Below are 22,973 nucleotides of genomic sequence, written 5' to 3'. Positions count from 1 at the left end.
GGGGGTAGGTTGGCAGTCGAGGAAGGAGCGACCGAATGTGGATGGATGGATGGTTGTATGGAGCCACGCAGACGTTCAAAGAGTAGTTGGCCCCGTCACCACCTCACACAGCAAGCCAGGCGGGCGCAATAAGGAGACAAGTCTGCAGATAAATGCGGTCAAGCTCAAATGCACGCCGGGTTGCTGAGCCAGAGATTGAGACTCGGAGACGCGAATAATGGGTATTGTTAGAGAAAACCCGACAGGCTCTAGGTTGTTGGTACACGGGGCTGGGGCTGGGTTGCTCCTTCCCTTTACCAGCCGGGTCCGGATGTTTCCTGGAAGCCAAATAGAAGAGGCGGCAGAACACACACAGGACCTAGAACTTGGAGGGGGGGGAAGGGGGGAGGAAGTAAAGCAGGAGGAACTGCGAGCCAGAGGGTAACAATGAAAGAAAAAAAGAGTGGAGATGTTGTCAGAATTGTCCTACGATGAAACTGACATCTTCCAGCCGGGAGCTTCTTTTTGGGGGGCGGCGGCCGAGGTGGTGGATGGACGATTGAGAAGAAGGGATGAGTATTCTTTTCGAGGTGACCTTCCGCAAGAGACGGACACACAAGACCGTCTCGCTGTTGTCCTCTTCGCTATGTGCACGCCCCCCGTCTGTCGAGAGTCGCACGCCTTGGGCAGAGGGGAACAGACTTGAAGGGTAGTGAGAGACGCAACGGAAAAGGGACCAGATCTCGGCCAGCCTACCCTAGACGGTAGGGATGCGAGAAAGGGGGCGAGGGTGGACCGGTGGGACGCCTTTTCTGATTCTGGCCCCGGTCTTAAACTACACTACATAGTAGTGTACAGCAAACGGCAAGACACACTACAAGTAGGTACAAAAGTAGCAAGCCACTAGGGAGTAGGTCGGTAAGTAGGTAGGCATGGACACATAGGACTGCAGAGCGTTAGTTGCAATATTGCAGCTGGTTGCATATTAGTTTACAAGCGCTTCCCAGACACCTGAAAGCTGTCATGACACGAGACGTGTAGTCGTGGGGGCGGATGTGTGTGTGTTCTATTTTGGCAACTGCTGACTGAAGTTGATGAACGACGAAAGAGGAAGAGCCGGCCCGGCACCGGCACCGGCACCGGCACAGCATACTTTTGGGGTGCTGCACAGACATTGTTGGCAATGGGCTTGTGCTTTTCGGACATACGGCCAATAAGAAAATCATTGTTTGCATTCGGTTCGTCAAGACGAGCAGAAGGCGTTCGTACGGCACGCGAAAGGAAGAGTACGCGACTGGCTGGAACCTGGGACACTGAGCACTGGCGATTGGAAAGGAAAGGGGAGAAGAGGGAAAGCGGATGGAAAAAAGGTAAAAGAAGCGGGGGGGGGAGGGGGTGGAGGTGGGGCGTGGATACAGCTTCAAGGCTAAAACTAAAACTCCTCTTTAGCGCGCCGCAAGAAATGCAAGGCACCTCGATACACACATGGCGGCTCGTTGTCGCTCTCACACACAGACTCTCGACTCACTCCAGTCGACGGCGGTCACAAAAGTCTCAGTCTCCGAGGACGGGTCAGCATACGTATCCCCTAACTTAACCTAATCTAACCTACTACTAACCTAATCAACTCTCGTAGGTGCAGCAGGAAGCTTTTGGCGACGCCTATGACAGAACTCAACGTCTCCTATCCCTTTGCCGCCTTTTTGTGTTTGCAGCAGCGAGAACCTTCAATGACGGTATGCTTAACTTGGGCGCCAACATGACGCCAGTCGTTAGAAATGAGACATTGTGTGACCACACAGCCGCACATGGGCCAAACACTCAAAAGGCCTTCTCTAGTCAGCCAGCTGCTCCGCGACACGCGGGCGGCCTCGTATAACTGTGATACTGATAGGCAACATGGGATAACAGACGGTAGTTTACCACTCGCTAGCCAGACTCCAGATTGGGTTAATCCAGTGACGACTAGGGGGGCCAAGGCTGGCCACTAAGAGAGCGAGAGAGAACGAGAGAGAGAAACAGAAACAGAAACAAAGGCATGGCGCCGTGGGAAACGCAGGTTTGAAAACCACCTTGTCAGCGTTGCATTCTAATCGACCTACCCACGCTACATTGTTTTTAATCTTGCATCATCCCCGCTTCTCTCTACCTTGCCTTGCCTCACGTTGCCATCGACACATGGTATATTTCCCCCTTCGCTCATCCTACGTAGTTGCTTTCTGTGGTGCGACGAACTTTGCGAACGAGGCGTGGCAGAGCAGCTCAAAGTCAACGGTGACGAACACATCCAGTTCGCTGCTAGGGTGTTACAGAGTCGGGATAGTTCGTATTAATCCACAGCACCTGAGGAAGCAATGGCAAAGTGCCGTGTAAGAAAAGGAGTGTGCCTTTATTCGTAGACATGTACTCCGTACTCCGTATCTCTACCCCCTCTCCCCTGATTGGAGTCGAGAGTGGAAGAAATTTGCAGATCTGGGACCGCGTGTTCCAATGGCCTGTCGGGCCCTCGACGGGCATCAATCCAAAGGGTAAAACTCGACGGACGAGTAGGTATACGGAGGCATGGTTCCCATCCATGTTCGGGTGCATCTACGGAGACTTATCATATATCCTCGGGATCTTCGTCTTCGTTTCGAGTTTCATTCAGCCTACCTGGATCAGAGGCGAGCCGATTGCCGCAGACGCGGGGCACCGAATCGTCGTCGCCTGGCCATCTAACGGCGATGCATGCCTGAAATCGGCGCTCATAACTGACTACTCCGTACACAATACCTGGTCAGCCCGTCAAAGTACTTACCTCGGTAGGATGGGCTCACGCGGTTTGGGCAACGCCCGCTGCACAATGCACTGTCCGTGATCTTGCCGCTGGCTTGACTTGAGTGCGTAAACAGTTGTACATATGCTTAGCGCCCGTCAGGCCGCTGCGAAAACCCACTTCTGTGTTCGCAGCGCTCTCTAGTTCGCAACATGTTGCGCAAACGTCGTCAGCATCGCCTGCAAAAAGGTCGAGAAAGGCTATACACCTGTTTCTCTTTTGTCTCTTCTTTTTGCAACCACGTTTCCTCGAATCGCCCGCCCAGTCCTCCCCTTAACCCTTCTAACGTACCTGCATTGTTTGCCCCGTGTGCTACCCACTCAGACTTGGCGCCTCCGTCTTTGCCTCCTGCCTCCTGTTTCTGTTTCCTGTGTCTTGCCCCTTGTAGCAGGAGTAAATAAGAGACTTTCGACGTCGCCGACCTCACGTGCCGCCAGTTGCTTCCCAATGGTACCTACATTCTGGTACTGAGGTGTCTCCTGCCTACCTACCTACCTGAAGGGCAGGCAACAAACAACCTTCTGTTCTCGCTCCATTGGTCCACTGGTCAGGCCCAGGCCGCAAGCCGTGGATTGGTTCTGTGCTTCGTTCCATGAACCCGGTCTACCTCTCTCCGTACCACACAGCCACTTCTCGGTCTGGATCTGTCAAAATCTTAGACTCGCCCAACCCTAGGTGACTCCGCCTGCTCGGTTTTGCATATTCGGCAATACTCAAATCGCACCGACGTTGTCCCTCGCGTGCTCCGCCTCCCGAGCCTGAGGCGTTCGGACAGGCCGGCTGTCCAAGGCCCTCAAGGCCCTCAAGGCCCAACGTAAGGCGGTTCGCCTCCGGACCTGAGCTCCATCACCATCACGTCCAGGCCCTCATCTCGGTCTAGCGCAACATTATGCCCCGGAGCCCTGCACGACGAAAAGCTTGGCCAACCACGACGCATCCGGACCGGGCACTGTCTCGTTACGACGTCCTCGTCAACCCCCGATACTCGTCGTCACCATGCCTCCTCTATCACGCTCCAATTCATGCGTTGATATAGACTATACCCTCAGACGCCAGTTCAACAAGTCAACGTTCAGGTCAAGATACCCGCACTCAGCACTCGTGACACATGTCGCAACCTTCGCCACACCCCCCTTTGCACTGTACCGCAATCATCGCAACAATTCTGACAAATCTCTCTCAGGCCCCATCAGCGTGAAATCATTGCTACTGCCCTCGACGGCCACGATGTATTCGTCCAGGCCGCAACGTCCTTTGGCAAGAGTCTTTGCTTCCAGCTTCCAGCCTGCATTGACCATGGGAGTAAGTACCAGGGCCTGCCCCGAGCTCGTATGCACGCATCGTCGTCGACTAACGTGATTTCACTCCACCAGTCACTATCGTCGTTTCGCCACTGCTCAGTCTCATGGTGAGGGGTAACCCATGCAGCCTCAGTCACGCACGACAGCTGACAGCTCCGCTAGATGAATCAGGTTGAAGCGCTTCAATCGGCAGGAATCGATGCCAGCTCCTTGAACAGCAATACGCCAATCGCCGAGAGGGACCGCATCAACCAAGACCTTGCCAGTGGCCACCCGCGCATAAGGCTGCTCTACGTGACACCAGAGCTGTGTTCGAGCGACTCCTTCCGGAGACGCATCAAGCTGGTCCATGAACAGTGTGAGTTGGCACGCATCGCAGTTGACGAGGCCCATTGCATCTCGGAATGGGGCCACGATTTCCGCAAGGACTTTAAGCGGCTATCATGGTTTCGAGAGACGTTCCCGAGCGTGCCAATCATGTGCCTGACGGCCACTGCAAATCCCACCGTTCGCCAAGACTTGCTGAAGACCCTGGGCCTTTTGGAGCAGCCCGATAGGCTCAAGAGTTTCGTCATGACTGCTTATCGACCCAACCTCCACATTGAAATCAGATACACAAAAGACCAAGACGACGACCGCCTGGCTGACTTTCTAGCATGGATACGTAGTGTGTACGAGAGGAGGAAAGCAGGTCCGCGCAAAGCCGAGCTGGAAGCCGCCGGGGAGCGGCTCGACAATGTGTCTGGTATCATATACACGATATCGCGGGACGAGTGCGAGTCTCTGGCAGCGGCACTTAGAGACGAAGGTGTGGGTGCTAGGCCGTTCCACGCGAAGCTTACCAAAGAGGTCAAAGAGCAGACCTTGACGCGGTGGGTGAATAATGAGCCCGGCTACGATGTCATAGTGGCCACCACGGCCTTTGGCATGGGCATCGACAAGAACAATGTCCGTTTTGTTGTCCACTGGCGGTTGCCCAAATCGTTTGAGGGGTACTACCAAGAAGCAGGCCGCGCAGGCCGAGACGGCAACGCGAGTTTTTGCTTTCTGTACTACAGTCGAGAAGACCTACAACGCGTACAGAGCATGATTAGGAAGGGGAACCGCGACGGGTCAAACTGGGAGGCGCAGGCAAAAAGCCTGCAACAGCTTGCGCTATACTGCGAAAATACGACTGCCTGCCGCCACGCGCAGATTAGCAGATATTTTGGCGAGAGCGAGATGCCGAAATGCGACTTTGCCTGCGACTGGCACAAGGACGCTCAAGGACTTCAGAGGCGGATGATGCGAGGTCTGGCAGACGAGGAATGGGTTAGCACGCAGGCCGAGTACGGTCGATACGAAGTTTATTACGATGATTGATGAGAACAGAAAATATGCGCCAGGGGGCTTACTTGCCGCCAGTCAGTTGTTGATACCCAGACGCGACGCCTTGTAATGAAACCAAGTAGTTGGGTGTTTTGGATTGGCGGCATCGAACATACCAAATTGGATATTTTGGGGAGTCATACCGTTAAACGCGGCATCCACACAGTGATTACGCAAGTGACAAGCTTTCAAAAGCGACATTTGGAATGAAAAGCTTGTGCTCGGCTCCCTAACGGGTATCCAACCACCAACCGACGCATCCGGTAGCTTACGGGCCGATGAGAGACGACGGCGACGACATGGGCGCCTCGGCCGGGTGATATGGTGTTGTCGATTTGGAATCCATTCGTCGGGCCGGGTGCCGCCGTTCGCTCACAGCGGGAAGGCAATGATGAATGATCCCCGCCCTCCCTGTTGGCGTCAACTTGTCAAAAGGCTGTTGATCTGACAGCGGGATGACCTATGGAGCTATCTTGCAGCATTCCATCCGCCGGGGATTGAGAGTCTGACAACGGCCACAGTACCCTGTCGCAGTCCAGTGGGGTAGCAAAAGTCTAGCCGATTCCCCAACCAACGTCGCAAGTTATCAAACTCAACAACACTTACCCTCTATTATATCCCTCGCCTACATACAAAATAGTAGGCAAAAATAGAGATGAATAGAGCTGCTTTTTCTCTGTGTATAAATCCACATGACTTTACTTTTCTATGTAAATCACTATTGTTTTAAAAAGTCAAAGAGGCCGACTTCGGATAGCCGCATTGTGTGATTTCACATTCGGCGGAACTTTTGCTTACCCACTGTCTGCGTACCTATTCTAGAGGTAGGTAGGTAGGTATGTACACTACACTATCCGTACCTACACTACCTACACTACCTACCTAGGTACGCATCGGTGCTTAGTTATCCCCGGTTCCACGACATTCTCTAGCGAGTTCCGTACAGGGGCATATTTTCTTCACGGCTGATTGGCGATGACCTATCCAGTTGCCCATTACCAATATTACTTGCACAGCGCGACTCGCTCACTTAATCACACGCACACCTCCCCTCCGAAATCGCCTCCCCCCGTACGCCGATTCTACAGGAGCTCCAATCGCCGACAGCACCGCCCGCATCCGCACCCGCGTTCTAGTCCCCGAAAGAAAACTTACATCAGCCTCCCTAGGTAGCCGGCTAGCCCACCATACCGAATCCGCATCGTGCTATACTTCCTACAGCTTAGCATTTGTCAGGCTTTACTCGTATTGCGCATCTTCGAGCTTACAAGACGTCACCACAGTCAGCCCCACCAAACACGCATGGTATATGTAGTTTAGAAAACTGCTCCTGCCTTCCTCCGCCTCCGCGACCACCACATTCCCTCAACACTCCATGCAAGCCCTCCAAGCCGCACTCTACCGCACATCCACCGTTGCAGCATCTCGAGCGGCAGCACCCACGACAAGACTTGCAGCCATACAGAGACAGCTCTCCTCGACAGCGCGCACCATGGCCCCCATCACCAAGGAGACCGATTTCCTCGTCATCGGCGGCGGCAGCGGCGGTCTGGCCTCAGCGCGCAAGGCCAGCGGACAGTTTGGCGCAAAAGCCCTCATCGTCGAAGGCGCGCGGCTGGGAGGAACCTGCGTGAACGTAGGGTATGTCTATCAACCCGAGTAAACCCCAGAAATTATACCAAAGAGACTGAGAACTAATCTGGTTTGCTTCCCCCCTTATAGCTGCGTCCCGAAGAAGGTCACCTTCAACGCTGCTGCCATCGCGGAGACGATCCACCAGGCAAAGTCCTACGGCTTCTCCGTCACCGAGACGGCCCCCTTCGACTGGCCCACCTTCAAAACGAAGCGTGACGCTTACATCAAGCGCCTCAACGGCATCTACGAACGTAACCTCAATAACGATAAGGTCGAGTACCTCCACGGCTGGGCTAAGCTCACCTCGCGCAACGAGGCCGAGGTCACTCTCGACGACGGCACCAAGGCTCTCGTGAAGGCCAAGAAGATCCTCATCGCCGTCGGCGGCAACCCCACCATCCCGCCCACCATCCCCGGATCCGAGCTCGGCACCAACTCGGATGGCTTCTTCGACATCGACAAGCAGCCCAAGAAGGTCGCTCTCGTCGGCGCTGGCTACATCGCCGTTGAATTCGCAGGGATGTTCAACGCCCTGGGCACAGAGACCCACCTCTTTATCCGCCACGACACCTTCCTGCGCAACTTTGACCCCATGATCCAGGAGACCGTCACCAAGGAGTACGAGCGCCTGGGTGTCAACCTGCACAAGCGCTCGCAGCCCACAAAGGTCGAGAAGGACGCCGAGGGCAAGCTCACCATCTTCTACAAGGACGCCGAGGGTAAGGAGACGTCCGAGGGCGGCTTCGACCACCTCATCTGGGCCATTGGCCGCACGCCGGCGACAAAGGGCATTGGTCTCGAGGAGATTGGCCTGAAGCTGAACGAGAAGGGTTACATCCCCGTCGATCAGTACCAAAACACCAACCTGGACAACATTTACGCCCTTGGTGACGTAACCGGTCAGGTCGAGCTGACCCCTGTGGCCATTGCCGCCGGCCGTCGTTTGGCCGAGCGTCTGTTTGGTGGCCCTGAGTACTCCACGGCCCACCTCGACTACTCAAACATCCCCTCCGTCGTCTTTTCCCACCCCGAGGTCGGCAGCATCGGTCTCACGGAGCCCCAGGCCATCGAGAAGTACGGCAAGGATAAGATCAAGGTCTACAAGTCCAACTTCACCGCCATGTACTATGCCATGATGGAGCCCGAGGAGAAGGCGCCCACCGCCTACAAGCTTGTCGTCGCGGGCCCCGAAGAAAAGGTTGTTGGTCTTCACATTGCCGGCCTCGGCAGCGGAGAGATGCTCCAGGGCTTCGGTGTCGCCGTCAAGATGGGCGCCACGAAGAAGGACTTTGACAGCTGCGTTGCCATCCACCCGACCAGCGCTGAAGAGCTGGTGACCCTGAAATAAACTTGCATAGAGGTCCCCAAGACAAGGCGTAGAGAGGAGGAAAAGATACCAATTCGTAAAATATCAGGTTTAATGCCACACCCTGTCACAAGCGTCTATGCTGATTGTGAATGAAACACCACTCCCGTTTTGTATCCCGGACGCCGTCGAATACAAGCCTCTTTCTGAATTACATTATCCTCCAACCACAATGCATATCAGGTGTTCTGTTCCATCCCGACTCTGTCGATTTTGGGTTTTAGAGTGCCTGGGGCTTCGCGTGCTGTTTGACCACGAATGTTGTACAAGTGCAAAGAACGGGTTGCTTGCCACAATCCCGTGCGACCATGTTCATTACAAGAAAATCACATTGGCAAAGCCAGTTACGGAGAGGCCGAGGACAGGGAAAAGGAAGGCGCGAGGAGCAATGGCACCTGCTGCGCTGGGCCTCGACTGCTGAGGGCCATCGCCGCTTGATCATAGTATTAGTTAGGGTTGCCTACAACACAGGGAACGGAACTTACGTGGTGGTTGGGGACGATGGCGTCAAAGTCGCGTCGGGGCTATTGCTGGTAGAAGATCCCAGAGTTGAAGTAGGCACAGCACTGACGTTCGAAGGCAACGGCAAATCGGCGACTTTGATGCCAATCTCGGAGCAGATGGATGCATAGGCGTCATATGCAGGCTTGCGGTCGGCACTTTGGCAGACATTGGTCAAGTTGCCAAGCATGGCTGGCATCAAGTCATCGCAGAGAGTATCGACGCCGGCCGGGCTTGTTTGCTGGCCCAAGGCGGCGAGAAGACAGGCGGGAGGGGTTGCCGCAGCAAGGCCGACGAGGCCGATGAAGGCTGCGACGATGACTGCGGACTTCATTTGTTCGAGGCGCGAAGGTGGCTAGCTGTCCTGGTTGACTTGCATACGGTATCAACTCGAAGAGTCAAAGAAGTGTTGCCGAGAGAGGTGGGAAACAACACGAGGCAAATGTCTGTAGGAGGTGTACAGGAACAAGGAGGACGACTGAGAAGAATAGAAAATGACTGCTTCAAGAAGTAGGACAATTCGTATTGTTCTTCGATGGATCCTAGGAAAAGCAAAGGCAAGGTGAATCAAAATGAGGAGAAGAGTTGCTGAAGTTGGCGATGCCTTGCGGATGCAGGCCAGAGTCGGTTTTGCTGGGGGTGTGTTGGCCAAATCTCCTTCCCTTCCCGGCAAGGCCAATGCAAGCCATGTGGGGTGGGAGGAAGGCGGCGATCGTCGGGAAATACTCCGAGAAAGGCGGGTTTCTGGGGAAGGAAGCAGCCGATGAAGTGGGTGGGTGGGGCCGGCAGAACTTCGTTGCCTCTGGAACACCTTCAAAACACCATGATTTCTTTCCCAACGACCACAGAGCTGCTCTTTCCAGACGTCACATCCCGTCACTATAGTATAAACCCATTCCTGTGGTTTGAGCGAGGCGGCCCGTTCCAACTGCTACATAAAACCACCTGCATCAGCTCCACGGAACGGTGGTGTCTTGGCGTGTCAACAAATGTCTCGTCCACGATAAACATCTCACTCGCATCGTCGTCATTTTCCCGGTTGTTCCAGACTGAGGTACTAGTACAAGACGGCCCCTCTTAAGGTTGCACAGGTACACAATATTAACCATACACAGTCACAAAAACCCGGCTGGTCCAGACCCCTTCCACGTAAAGTCTTTTTTCTTCCTTTCTTTCTCAACCCACGAATCATTTCACTCGTGCTTGTGCGGTATGGGCACCAGAGGACCCTGGGAAAATAAGGGTACCGCCGGGACCAGAGCTGCGGCATCCTACTTCCCGGTCCACGGTTTGTCACTCTTCTCGTCCCATCATTGCAGGAACTTTCTGACACCGCCCCTATCTCACCAGGGTCAAATATCTGCTGACACATATAATCATACCTCTCAGCCCTGAAATATCTTGAGTGCCTACGGGCAGTGAGGTATGGAACATGCGTCCCTCAAGTTGTGTTCTTATCTGGCAACCCAATTTTGGTGATCGAGGCTGTTCCATAAATTGAATGTTTGTCGTCTGGATTTCGACTTAGACCATCCATACCTTGTTAATGATCCTCGTCTTTTGACTTCAACTAGGTAGAGTGTTCTGGTCAGCAGGCCGACCTCGAGATGAGCTGTATTGTCCACTTCCCCTACCTTGTCTTGCAGTATTACCAGCTGCCGCTGCCGCTGCTGCGTGACGAAATTTGGAAACATACATCTGCTTTGAAGCGATACCTAAATTACGAAAAGAGGTTCAACTTTCAGGCCCTTTGATTTTACAATGATGGTCTGGGGTCTGGGCGCGTTGCATGTTCTGGTCTTCTGGCTTTCGGCTGTTGGAGCGAGGACCCGACGGCTATCTTCTCCGCTGCGACGTTTCCTGTCACGGAACTTCAGATGAGTTTCGCCCTCTACCACACATAAGGAGCGAGTCATATCTGCTACCTTGCGGAAGAGATGCTAAAGAAGCCGAGCCACCTTGACCATGTGCCATTTTCGCTCAAGCTGGCATCAGCCAGAAATAATACAAGCCATCCCTTTCTTCCTAGTCCGTAACGGAGGGTATTTAATCTGCCAATACTGGCATGTCGCCAGTGTACAGAACAATAGTGCATATCCGTCACCCATCCTGAGGTCGGGAATACGCCGAGCTTTCGGATTTCACCACGGCGTGGAGACTGAAACCCAATACATGAAATCTCTCTGTGGCACAACACGCCACATCACTAGTGCACTTCGCCGATATGCACTTTTCCATAAGAAGAGTACTTTACCAATAGACTTCCGCCTTTTGTCAGCTGAGCGCTGTAGCATCCATGGAGAAAGGTCAACTTCACTCGTTTGGGGGGTGACTTGGCGATTGTCGGTGGGGTTCAGTATGATGAAACGATTCGTCAACGTTCGGCTCGGGGAGTGCAAGAGTCTCGTCGAAGTCAAGCTGAAGCAATATCAGGCAAAGATCCTCTGCAAGTCATGACCGTTGTGCTTAACCTCTTTGCTTGCCCAGCCTTACCAGTCTGCTGCCGTTTTCTGTCAAGAACTCGGTATGCTGAACCCCCGCACAGACAGATTTGCTCTAGCTAACCAACTCTGCCTCATCTCAGGTGTTTTGAATGATTGATGAGATGAAGACACAAAGGGCCCCGACCAGTGGCTTCCGCCCCTGAGATCATAAGATATGACATGGGTGGATTCTCCCATGCGTCCTGTCGTCCCATTGTTGCAATCAGCGCACATGGCTACGCCTGCAGTAGAAACGTTAAGAAGTGGACTATTCCGACTTCCCGAATGCTGTCCAGAGAGTCAAACCAGAAGCCACTGTAACTAACAGGAGCATAATTTCCCGACTGCTCCAGCATCAAGCTTTGGGAATCACCCATAGTATGAAGCTTCAAGAGAGCAACAGCAGTAGGCGGGCCTTGCCATGGATCGTGAGAACCGTAGCTAAACCGCTTACCAGACGAGTCATTGGCGGCCAGACATTCGGCAAGCAAAGAAAGGATGGAATCGCCTTTGAGCCTCCCTGAAGGCCAGAGCATGGCCTGCCACTGCCTGAATGGCCTGTTTGTATGATGTGCTCTTCGTCGCATAGCTCCGCGGCTCCGGTGTTTCTCCCCGGACTCCCCTGTGGACATTCGCAGGGTCGACCCGTCGGCGCTTTCGGCCTAACGGATTTCTCGTCTCACGCTGCCCGTCAAACGTATAGATCTGTCACTCGCGTGGATCGCCTTGCGACAACAGTCTGATGCCCTGGACGTCTCGCGGCAATCGATCGGCCTTCGAATTTTGAAACTTGGCTGTTGGAAGTCCAGCACACGAACGAGGGACTCATAGAGTCGTAAGTAAACTTCCTTGCTGAACAGTCCGCAGATATTTCATGCTCAACCCGCTATTGACATCAGCGAGGCTCCCGGCAACTCGTTCCTCGTCGACTGACCTCGCCGGGCGTCAGCAAACACCATCATCCCTGCTGCGGATTATACAATCGATATCCAGGCAGTCTTGATGTTGGGACTGTCCAGACCTAGATCTATCTGGGAACACCGTTGAAGACATCCGACAGAAGGTGAAGGGCAGGGAGTGGGTTGGCATCTGTACGTAGTTCTTGTTCAATGCATCGGAGTTCGGTTGTTCTTGGTAGGCACATGCGTACGTAGGGGGTCACACAGCAGTCATGGACCATCCTGTAAACTTCCTCAGTCCAACCCTCTTCATTCAATCGATGATAATATACTCGGTCCCCAGCTCTGTGATGATCCGTCGAGAAACACGATCGACCCGAATGTAACCATCGACGAAAAATGGCGGACACTAAAGTCGCTCAAACGAGGAGCGTGACTATCTTGTTAATGGTCTTCATTACGCTGGCTGTCGCGACGAGGACCTTTGTACGAGGTGTCTTATTAAGAAGTCTAGGATGGGACGACAGTGAGTACCCACGAGCTCTCCTTTACTACGACAACAGCAGGGCTGACAGTCGATAGCACTGGTGCTAACCAGCTGGGTACTTACCCCTGTGTGCCAATCAATAGAATATTTCTGACTGAAATAGGTCTTAGCCATGGCACTCTGCAGTGCAATTCTTACCAGTGAGTTCAAAATATGGTTCAGGTGTTGGGACGGGAACTCACCTTGGATTTAGTGACCGGCGTCGGCTTGGGCTCCCACTTTGAAGACGTATCAGACACAGACTTTGCCGAGTTCCTCAAGGTTGGTGAACAGCGAAAGGTTGCTTTCGGATGGCAAACTGACGAGTGTCGTTCAGTTGCAAGTCGCCACACAGCTCTCCTATATCTGGGCCTTTGTGACAGTCAAGATGTCGTTTGCGGTACTTTACTTGCGACTGCTTCCAGACGAGGTCTATCGACGCATCAACCAGTTTCTCGTTCTTCTGTTACTCGCCGAGGGCATCGAGGAGACGGCAGTAGTGATCTTCAGATGCGCTCCTGTTCAGCGAGCTTGGACACCGACTGTTCCCGGAACGTGCCTGGACTTGACGATATTCTACTATTCTGCCGTATGTTCACACAAGCGAAAACCTAAGAACACCCGGCTGACCTGGAGCAGTTCGTCATCAAGCTGTTGACTGACCTTGTTCTCTTCATTCAACCAATCCCGATCGTCTGGAAGTTGAACGTACGGGTTGCAAAACGGATTGGTGTCATCTTCATGCTCTCTCTGGGCTTACTGTGAGTAATTTCGGTCATTTTCACTGGTCCGCGGCTAAAGGTTTGTTTAGTGCGTGCGTTATCTCTGTCATCAGAGTGACCTATATCAACGCCTTCGATCGAGACGTTACTTGTAAGTATCTCCCGACTTGGCACGTGTGTCGCCGTTAACCATTGTAGTCTTGGTTGCCGATCCCCTTATCTGGTCCGAACTCGAGGTCTGCGCCTTGATCATTTGCTCCGGCGTGCCGTCGCTGAGGCCGCTGATATCGAGATTCCCCGGCCTTAACAAGGCTCTCGGCTTGTCCACAGACAAGTACTCGAAAGTGTACTACCCCGGCCAGCGAACGACGATAGGCGGATCCAAGCCGCCCATAGGCCCCAACGCGTTTGCTCGTGCAACGCAGGCTAATGCTGGTGGAAAGTTATCGGTGAGCTCGAGCTTCTACGGTCCTCCGACGATACTCGGCAAAACCGAGAGCATGGAGAACATTCTGACGTTGGATCTTGACAAGCCATCGTTGACGCACAGCGTGGAAATGGGCATTATCAAGCTGAGGAACAACGCCGTGTCTCCACAACCGTCACGGATTCCACCGTCAGAGTTCGTGATGGAGGACCCTTACTTTCCCGCAGGACGGCCGATGGCCAGACGAAATAGCCCGGGGTCATGAACGACGGCACGAGCTGGATATTACACTAACGCCCTTCTAATGCTACTGATTTTGGGCGAGTTGCGCAGTACATACGCATGCCATCGACGAAGGCTTCGACGGCCACTTTAATGTAAATAGGGCTGTTTCCGGGGTTTCCTTCGGGAGTGACGACCAGGAAACAGGCGGAACCACCTGCCAGCTGAAATAAGAGACTCCAGGGAACTCCAATGCGGGCATTGAGAGGCACCAGTCTCCAAGCGCTGTCGTCAGCAGTCTGTATCTTCTTGACACATTTCATGCTTGAAAGATCCGACCGTTAAAGCTGGGGCTCCAATTGATCCTTGAGAGCGGCTCAGATACGTTGCGGGTGTGACGTTTACTCCATGAACAGAATCCCTGATCCGACGGGGTAACAGGTCTTAATGCCAGTCTCCTTGCGTTACAGATAAGACGGCTCCTCCCTCCCTCCCTGTAGGATTCGAACCAGAGAAAATGTTTCCACAGGAACTATGAAATGAGCTGCAGCATCTCATGGATTCGCAACAAAGAAAAAAGCAAACAAAACCCCAAATGAGGTTCGCTATCATGTTCTTGGCAGAAGGAGGCAAACTTTGTATATACAAGTTGCCCGCAGCTTTCATGCTTTAGATTGATAGGCTCCAGTACAGGGAAGTGGCATGCGCAGACTGAAACCTAGCCGAGGTTCTTACTCACCATATTTCCGCCTTCGTTGTCTTTTGGTCATGGGAATGCGGAGGAGTGGCGCCGCTGTAGGCAACCGAAGCAATGCCCAACCTCACCTGCACGAAGATCCTCGGACTGTTTTAGAGACCATGATGCCAGTCGAAAAGAATATTTCCAATACGGAACTAAAGGTTCCGATTTCGTCTTAACTGACTGCACACTCGGGCATCGTCAACTCGAATACTCAAATAGCCTCTGCGCGATTGATAGAGCGGAAGGAGACGCGCTCACAAATTTCTGGTGCAAAGCCCGCATAAGAGTGTGAAAGGGGCCAGAGATATAGGGACCTGGCGGGTCAGGCTCAATAGTCCTGGAGTGCTCGTTCCGTATTAGAGAATACCGCATCATTTGGTGGTGGCCTCCAGCTCAATAGGGCTTTCGCACAAGACATACGAGGTCGGCTATGAGATACTGGGTTGAGTCACCGTTAGCTCTTCAAATGTCAATGGTGTCAGGTACCGTAAAGAGACTCCGTATCACGCTCCGAAGTAGAACCTGTCGGTGTGCGCGGGGTGTTCACCGACAGTGAGCCTCCACTTCGGTGTACAACCAATTATAGACCTGAACAAGAATGAGTACCTGTACCCCCTGGGAACCGTCAGCAGCTCGGCCTCAGGCGCAAAACATGCCCTAGGATGGTCCGTGCACAATCCCCGAAATGGTGGCAGTGGGGTTAGCGAGCCCGCACAAAAAATTACCAGGCGTCCTTTCCTCTCGAATCTCTCGTTCTCCCGAAAAAGTTCAATCCCGACAACCTCGACAATCCAACCACCCAACGCCGGCCAGCCACCAGTCGATTGCCTCTGAGCCACCATCAGGTTAGTTGATCGATATCCAGCAGCAGTATCAGCAACACGCATTTGATTCAGACGGACTGTTGTAACGGACGATTAACCTCGATTTCCCAATCTTCGTTCTCCTGGCTCTCTGCCGGAGCAAAGAGGCATTTCGCGGTATCGCCCTGGCGATGTTCGAAACACCCAATCCTATTCCCGACCCATCTCCCGACCTCTCTGTTGAGTTCAATGGGGAATCATGTCCAATTTCTTCTTGTCGCATCACAGCCTAGGTCCGGACCTGTGCTAACCCGTCTTGCGAACAGCATAAGCAATCATGGGTATCTCGAGAGATTCCCGCCACAAGCGCTCCGCCTCCGGTGCCAAGCGCGCCTACTACCGTGCGTAACACATTCGAAAGCCCGTATGCTCTAACCAAGCATGCGTTCTGACCTTTCTGCTCAACAGGGAAGAAGCGCGCTTTCGAGGCCGGTCGCCAGGGTGCTAACACCCGTATCGGCCCCAAGCGAATCCACACGGTCCGCACCCGCGGCGGCAACCACAAGTACCGCGCCCTCCGCCTCGACAGCGGTAACTTCGCCTGGGCCTCAGAGGGCTGCACCCGCAAGACCCGTGTCATCGGCGTCGCCTACCACCCCTCCAACAACGAGCTCGTCCGCACCAACACCCTGACCAAGTCCGCCGTCGTCCAGATCGACGCCGCCCCCTTCCGTCAGTGGTACGAGGCCCACTACGGCCAGAACCTCGGTCGTCGCCGCCAGCAGAAGCAGCAGGCCGCCGGCACCGTCGCCAAGGAAGAAGAGGTTAAGAAGTCCAAGTCTGTTGAGAAGAAGCAGGCTGAGCGCTTCGCCGCCCAGGGCAAGGTTGAGAATGCCCTCGAGAAGCAGTTCGAGGCTGGTCGCCTGTACGCTGTCGTCTCCTCCCGCCCCGGCCAGTCTGGCCGCTGCGACGGATACATCCTTGAGGGTGAGGAGCTCGCCTTCTACCAGCGCAAGCTTCACAAGTAGACGTTACGCTCTTCGTCTCTTTTCACGATGAGTGTATCATGTTCTGCTTGCTAACCAGCGTCGCGTTGGGAGTAACGGCATGGCGGGGAAAGGCACTAGATAACTGACACTCCCAATGGGTTTCACGTTAAGGGGAATGAAAAAAAAACATTTTATCGGGCTCTTAGGTTGTTCTTGGTGTTCAAACAGGTTTTTTGCTTTTCGTCAAGTCTGGCGAGGCCACCAATGGGTGGCGTGATCAGCTTACAATCATGTGTGGGCTCGGGAAAAGCAAACCGGGCCGACGGAACGGATTATGGGTTATTAGGAAGAACTCAAAAAGACTATACCACCAAGTTTTTGCCTGCCTCACAGATATATACTGGCTTCATCCGCTCGCGCCGTGACTTCTTTTGGTTTCAATTGCATTGTAATGCTCTCTTTGTTCTGTAGTTGATGTCGCAGGTGTGTATAAAAAGTCTGCCAACCGAAGCCGAAACCCGTCACCATTCATGAACCAACTCCCCGTTCGTCTCGTGGCTTGCCTCGAGTATGAACGCCTGTCATGATGAGATGCTTCTGGGGGTCGTTGGCCGCCCCCACTGTCTGAGCCCGTCTCGAACCGACATATTCCCTTCAACTTTCTATTGCGTAATGCTTCTTCGGATATCAAAGATGGAAGACCACTTTTTGGGTCCTTTTGGTTCCTTGTTGCCTGTAGCCAGCTTGGCACCCAGATGTGCGTTCGGCCAGCAAGCACACACGCAAAACTCCATACTTAATGGGATGCTACAATTACTTTCGTACATTAAGGTGTTCATAGAATTCTGTTTCTGGGTATACCAGGGTTTATTTCGGACACGTCGCTCTATGCGAACTGTCGCTTGAGGTCCGTCCACTTGCGAGTGAGTGTCTCGTGCTGGGAGTTTATCTGTCATGAATATCAGTGAATGAAGTGCCAGCGAGCATCTACGAGTCTTGACTTACCTCGGCATACTGCATCTTCGTTTGCACAAGCTCTTCCTCTAGTTCTGCCAATTCCTTTTCCAACCTCTCGTTCTCCTCGTGAACCTTCTGATTGCGCTTCATGAGGTCGTCGCGTTCGGCCTTCCACGCATTCTCAAGCTCTTCGGGCTGCTTCTCAATGACATTGCGAAGCTCACGAACCTGCCCCTTGAGGCTCTCATTCTCATCCTTGAGCTCCTCGTTCTCGACCTTGGTGTGGACCAATTCCGTCGCGAGCGCGGCCTGCTCGCTGTCATAAGCCTCGACACGCTCCTCGAGCTTACGCACCTTCACCGCGAAGTTGATGTTGGCGGTCCGCAACTGCTCGAGCTCTGCCTCGCGTTCCTTCTCCGCCCTTGTCTTCTCCTCCCATTCAAGAGTGTATGCCTTGAGGGTCTCGGGGGTAATCTTGATATCGCAAGCATCCCTGACAAACTGGTCGGCGCGGTATACTTCCTTGTCCATGCTGGAGCTGGAGCTTCCAAAGAAGCCATTCTCTAAGATGCTTCCGGCGCTGGGGGCCGTATCAATGTAGACGTCGAACAGCTTGTCCTTGAGGAAGACAGTGAGCTGCTGCATATCCGAGATGGCAAGCAGGTTGGTCACGTTCTTTTGCATCAGAACGATGCCGAAGCGCAAAATGGCCGAGAGACCCTCGGACAGGATCAGGTCGTAAATGCGGAGCACTAGTTGCAGAGGGAAGCGGTAGGCAAAGAGCGTCAGGAACCACTGGGTAGCGTAGAGATGGGGCGAGATGCTGCGGCGGCGGAGGTGGCAATAGAGAGCCGGCTCGAAGTCCTCAAGAAGACGATCGAAGAGGTACAAGTTCTTGTGGAGACCAGGCATGTCCTGGATGAAGAGGTCACGCAGGTGGTAGTGGTTCATCAAGCGAACCAACAGGCAGAATGCTTCCTCTTCCGTCATGTTGAACAAGAGCGGCATAATGAGGAAGTTCATGCCTTGTGCATAGCCGACGGCTTCATCAAACAGGGCATACGCCTTGCACACGCCGAACAGACCTTCTTGGAGCCCAGCAGCAGCAGCGTACTTGGAGAAGCTGGTTCTCGTGCCCATGTCCCGTCGAATCGCCTTCTCAAGCTTCTGCAGCATAGCGTTGTCCTCCTTTTGCTTCTTTTGTCTTGCTGCGGCAGCGGCCTGCTGCGCCTTCAACACGGCCTCGGCACTCTTTTCGTGAGGTGGCGACATGCCATTTGCGCCGGAATGCTCCGAATGGACCGACGAGGCAGAAGAATTGACAACATCATTCTGTATGCTGAGGTTTCCGTTGCTGCCCGAGCTGATAGTACTTTGACTGTTCCGGTTGACTTCCTTTTCGGTGCCTCTGGCCACAAGCTCCCTGTACATTACCTCGAGCTCCTCGTTGTTACTCTGGGCCAAAACCTGCCAGATGACTCCACGGATGGCGTTGGGGATACCACTGGCAATAGCGCTATTCAATTCCTCGGCGCTGGTCCTTGCAACGACTGCCGGGCCTTCGTATACTACCGACTGCCACAGATCCCAGTCCACCTGAGAATCAGCCATGTCTGACGGGCCAGCCGAAACTCCAGATACCGTCCCGGGGGCCAATGACGGGTTCGGAGTGGTGGGTAGGGGCGATTTGGGCGCCTGGTCAACCCCAAGCTCCTTGTCGTTGCCATTCTGAGCAGGAGGGGTGCTCGATCCCAATCCCTTGGACGATGACACAGGTTTGTCGTCATCGGTCGGCAGTGTGATGCCTGCCTCCTCCCGTAACCGCACCATCTTAAAGCGGTCCTTCAAGCTGTGGCGGGGCGCTCCTTTGACGCCATTGATACCGTCGCCCTCCTCTTCGTCCAGCCTGCTAAGCATCATCTCGGGGTTGCTCGTCAAAGTCGCAATGGAACTAGCAGTATTGCGTCGGGGCGAGGCTTGGGGTGGCGGCGAGGTATCCTTCTCCTTGCTGATGCTGTTGCGAGATAACCAGGAGAAGGGACTTGTGAGCTTTCTTGCGGGGGGGCTGGAGGTGGCGGTAGGGAAGCAGCAGGAACTCCTTGCGGCGGGGGAGCGACTGGGGCTATAGGGGATTTGGCGGGCGATGGCTCGGCTGACGGCGACCATGGCATGGACGGGAGAGCCCCAGTAATGCTGCTAATTGACAACTTCTTTGGGGGCGCCTTCTCTTGGACGGGGCTAGCAGGTTTCGTTTCTGCTTTTGGAAATTAGCACATTTGATGCACGTCAGTCAGTTTATGCGGCCAAACAACAAACCTGGTTCTTGTGGGGCAGGGTGGTCGTCGTCCAGCTTGACATCGTCCAAATCCGAGGTATTGGAGAGACGGTGCGATACGGGAGACGCCTTCCGCTTGATCTCGCCATCATCATTGTCACTCACGAACTCGTCCTCAACAAAATGGTTGCTTTCCTTTGCCGGTGATGACGGAGCTGGCACCACTTTGTCTTCGGTCTCCTCCTTTTTCGGGGGTTCGGGTTCGGGGCCAGTTTCTTCGGGGGGCGGTGGTCTCTGGTACGACGGCGTTCTCTGGGTAAGGGAGCGGACCTCAGCTACCTCAGCTACCTCAGGAACATCGGCGACGTCGACGACGGCATCTTCGAAGGCATCCTGCTGTTTTGCCCGTTCAGTCAGCGAATCTCATCCGTTTCCCGGGTCTTCTCTGGTGCTGCACTTGGTTCATAGCCGGGGTGGGTGGTGCATCAAGGAAGGAAGGGGGGCGTTACATTCTCCTTATCCGAGTCGGAGTCGGTTGAGAGTCTCTTCTCCTTCGTTTCCTTTGTGATCTCGGGTGAAACGGCCGCAACAGGCTCGCCTGGCTGGGACATGGCGAGATGGAGGATGGTAGGTCAACTTGCGCTGACCTATGTGCGCGTGTGAATGTGACGGTGTGCGAGTATGTGTGCGGTTTGGTGGGATGAGCTCCTCCAGGTCAAGGTCGGGCTTGAAACAACTTTAGTTGATGGCCATGGAGATGGGGGGGCAGCACCAGCACTGAGGTAGGCGATTGTACACTGTGTCGTCTGTGCTGCTGAAGAATAGCTACGGTACAGGTCTGTGGCCTCGGACGAGTGCACAATCGGCGGGCTTGCGGCTGGGTTTGCTTGGATGTTGTGGTGTTTTTATTTATTTATCGGTGAGCTTGCCAGAGGATGGACGACCGATAGTCGAGAGACGAAGGGTCAGGGTCGAAGGGTCGAAGGTTGAGGGCCGAGGGTTGTTAGTCGAGGAGAGGAACGGATGTGGCGCGCGACAGTGCTTCCCTCCCTTTTTTTTTTCTCCCCTGGGGATGGATGGGGAATTAATCGAACGAAGGTGAGCCTCACCGCGGACGGGGGAGATACTTTAGATGTATATTTGCAGCGCCAGATAGTGATAGGGTACTTGCCTATCCACCTATCTAGCTGGGAGCTGGAAGTAGTCTAGCGAGGAGAAGCGAAGTGGACAACCGCCCAAATCATCGATCCTCAGCACCCTTGAGATCCACCATGGCGCTAAGGTACCTCAATTCAAATCTGCATTGGAGGGAAGGACAGAGAAGAGCGCGAGCAGCCACTGATGGTTTTAGTGCGCCGTTTACGGCACAGGATCACTCTCTGTTTTTGGATGCCGCGAGTTACTCTCCGGGGCTCAGAAAGCCAGCCGCTCCCAGCACACTGTCGGGTGTCGACCAACCAAAAGGAAATACCCAAACACTGTGAAAATAACATCTGTCACAGGGGCGGCGCCTTGAGGGCTGGCAGTAAACACTAAACCGTTCGTGGGGGCGAGCCAAACGAAATTGGCTGAGATCGACGGGGCAGGGAAGCTGCTGTTTTTTGATCATTACCCAGCATGTCCCACGTCCCTTTCAGCCTCCCAGAAGCTACCTATTTCGGTTCGTCTGTTGCTTTCGCTAAGTGACCTCTTTCCAGGTGACAACTACTACCAGCAACCCTGGATCCGAGCAAAGTGGTCCGATGTAGCGGTCTGGATTTCCCAATAGCTTCTCAATCTTTAATAAGAACCCAATCTCATGAGTACGAGAACTTGGCCTCCTATTCCCCCCACTCTTTTCCCCCCGAGTAAAGCCGTACCCTCTTCATCCGACCTTGGGGAGCCACATGCGGCACTAGTTACAACGCAACCAACACCGCAGAGGTCAGCTCAGCAGCAAGTGCCGCTACGCCATGTCTTGTTTGTTTGTTGCTGTCTGCGCTCCTAGAGTCCTGGGGAATGTGTGTGTCTCTCTCCCGAATCGGGCTTGTACTCGGCTCCTGCAGCGCAAGTTACCCAAGCTATCATGACTGGGCTGCCGAAGCATGCTTGGTACACGACGTGTCTCGGCCCGCCATCAGAGATCCGAGTACACCACTGGTAGCGCCAATCCTTCCCTGTTGGTGCAACCTTCATATCCTCACGCCGTTGCAATCAATGGTACACAGATCTCCGCCGCCCTCCCCCTTGCATTGCCTCCCCCCTCCCTTTTCGCAAACGACATCAGCCGCTCGCAGGCCCGGCGTTACGCCGTCCTGCGGCTGTTCTGCTCAAGGCGGGCTTCGGGAAACGACGGGGCTACGGCATCAGGAGCGGCGTTTGTTGGACGTCCATCGTTCATCAAGACTAATTCTCTATTCTTCAGTTCTCAGACATGGCACGGGACAAATACCAACAGAGTGTTGCTATTACTGCAGCTCTTGGCCGACATTTCAGATGTAATCTCAATGTTTGCTAACCCTCACAGAGCCCAGGCTTGTGTGCATTGAAGCGCTGGAATGTTACCAAGTGCTTTCGCTGCCTTAGTTTCCAAGACCTAGCCACACTCGAGGATGATACCTACCATAAGTCGGGGCATCAGCCACGTACAGGTACTCGAGACCACCTGCGTAGGAGCCTAATGGAAGTCATATCTCAGCCATGTTATAGTTGCTGTGTCGATAGGCCATTTACAGCAAGCATTCCTCTTTCCCGCCACTGCCAGAAATACTAGCTGAGGCCTTGTGGCTAGGGCTGCGTCCGATCTTGTTTTTAGGCAGAACACACAGCCAGCGCATGGGATGCAAAGCGGACTTGTCCATGGCTTCCGCCCTCCCACGTGGTTGATTCGTCGTGAAGATGTTCCTGGCTACCTAGGTCACTGGCGGCAATATATTTCTTCTGAACACGATAACGACCTCCTCATTACAGGCAATTGCCAACTC

The 22,973-nt window shown here is 53.9% G+C and overlaps 6 protein-coding genes across 6 annotated transcripts; 4 read left to right on the top strand and 2 right to left on the bottom strand.

Moving 5' to 3' along the window:
- Positions 1-3,790: 3,790 nt before the first annotated feature.
- Positions 3,791-5,457, top strand: LY79DRAFT_513972 (RecQ family ATP-dependent DNA helicase; the record flags this gene model as incomplete). The annotated part of the gene is made up of 4 exons (XM_060554548.1): positions 3,791-3,870; positions 3,978-4,096; positions 4,168-4,202; positions 4,258-5,457. 4 exons carry the CDS (start codon positions 3,791-3,793, stop codon positions 5,455-5,457), a joined length of 1,434 nt encoding a protein of 477 aa, XP_060414925.1.
- Positions 5,458-6,955: 1,498 nt separating this feature from the next.
- Positions 6,956-8,446, top strand: LY79DRAFT_513958 (glutathione-disulfide reductase; the record flags this gene model as incomplete). Its single annotated transcript, XM_060554545.1, has 2 exons — positions 6,956-7,104; positions 7,186-8,446. 2 exons carry the CDS (start codon positions 6,956-6,958, stop codon positions 8,444-8,446), a joined length of 1,410 nt encoding a protein of 469 aa, XP_060414924.1.
- Positions 8,447-8,779: 333 nt separating this feature from the next.
- LY79DRAFT_669171 (uncharacterized protein) lies at positions 8,780-9,299 on the bottom strand (the record flags this gene model as incomplete). Its single annotated transcript, XM_060563607.1, has 2 exons — positions 8,780-8,897; positions 8,950-9,299. 2 exons carry the CDS (start codon positions 9,297-9,299, stop codon positions 8,780-8,782), a joined length of 468 nt encoding a protein of 155 aa, XP_060414923.1.
- A 3,447-nt stretch (positions 9,300-12,746) lies between these two features.
- LY79DRAFT_514070 (uncharacterized protein) lies at positions 12,747-14,287 on the top strand (the record flags this gene model as incomplete). The annotated part of the gene is made up of 8 exons (XM_060554559.1): positions 12,747-12,873; positions 12,930-12,949; positions 12,998-13,034; positions 13,088-13,155; positions 13,211-13,462; positions 13,513-13,634; positions 13,685-13,746; positions 13,794-14,287. 8 exons carry the CDS (start codon positions 12,747-12,749, stop codon positions 14,285-14,287), a joined length of 1,182 nt encoding a protein of 393 aa, XP_060414922.1.
- Positions 14,288-15,735: 1,448 nt separating this feature from the next.
- On the top strand, positions 15,736-17,177 carry LY79DRAFT_551481 (40S ribosomal protein S8). Its single transcript, XM_060557652.1, has 2 exons — positions 15,736-16,190; positions 16,258-17,177. The coding sequence occupies exons 1-2, from the start codon at positions 16,127-16,129 to the stop codon at positions 16,815-16,817; spliced, it is 624 nt and encodes a 207-aa protein (XP_060414921.1). The 5' UTR covers positions 15,736-16,126; the 3' UTR covers positions 16,818-17,177.
- Positions 17,178-21,098, bottom strand: LY79DRAFT_551478 (TBC domain-containing protein). The gene is given in 9 exon segments (XM_060557651.1): positions 17,178-17,727; positions 17,784-17,798; positions 17,811-17,954; positions 17,964-17,999; positions 18,012-18,080; positions 18,090-19,784; positions 19,832-19,989; positions 20,052-20,406; positions 20,520-21,098. Coding segments are annotated over 9 exon segments (2,637 nt in total). The 5' UTR covers positions 20,622-21,098; the 3' UTR covers positions 17,178-17,664.
- Between the last annotated feature and the right edge of the window lie 1,875 nt (positions 21,099-22,973).

Source organism: Colletotrichum navitas, assembly GCF_030913465.1.
Source record: "Colletotrichum navitas strain CBS 125086 chromosome Unknown LY79scaffold_24, whole genome shotgun sequence".
NCBI classification, from domain to species: Eukaryota; Fungi; Ascomycota; class Sordariomycetes; order Glomerellales; family Glomerellaceae; genus Colletotrichum; species Colletotrichum navitas.
The sequence above is the reverse complement of the archived record's forward strand: the minus strand, read 5'-3'. Positions and strand labels throughout refer to the sequence as shown.

Excerpts from the sequence above, each read along its gene's own strand:
- LY79DRAFT_551481 (XM_060557652.1), top strand. The coding sequence starts at position 16,127 with ATGGGTATCTCGAGAGATTCCCGCCACAAGCGCTCCGCCTCCGGTGCC. Across the intron at positions 16,191-16,257 it reads TGCCAAGCGCGCCTACTACC|GGAAGAAGCGCGCTTTCGAG; the intron begins GTGCGTAACACA and ends TCTGCTCAACAG.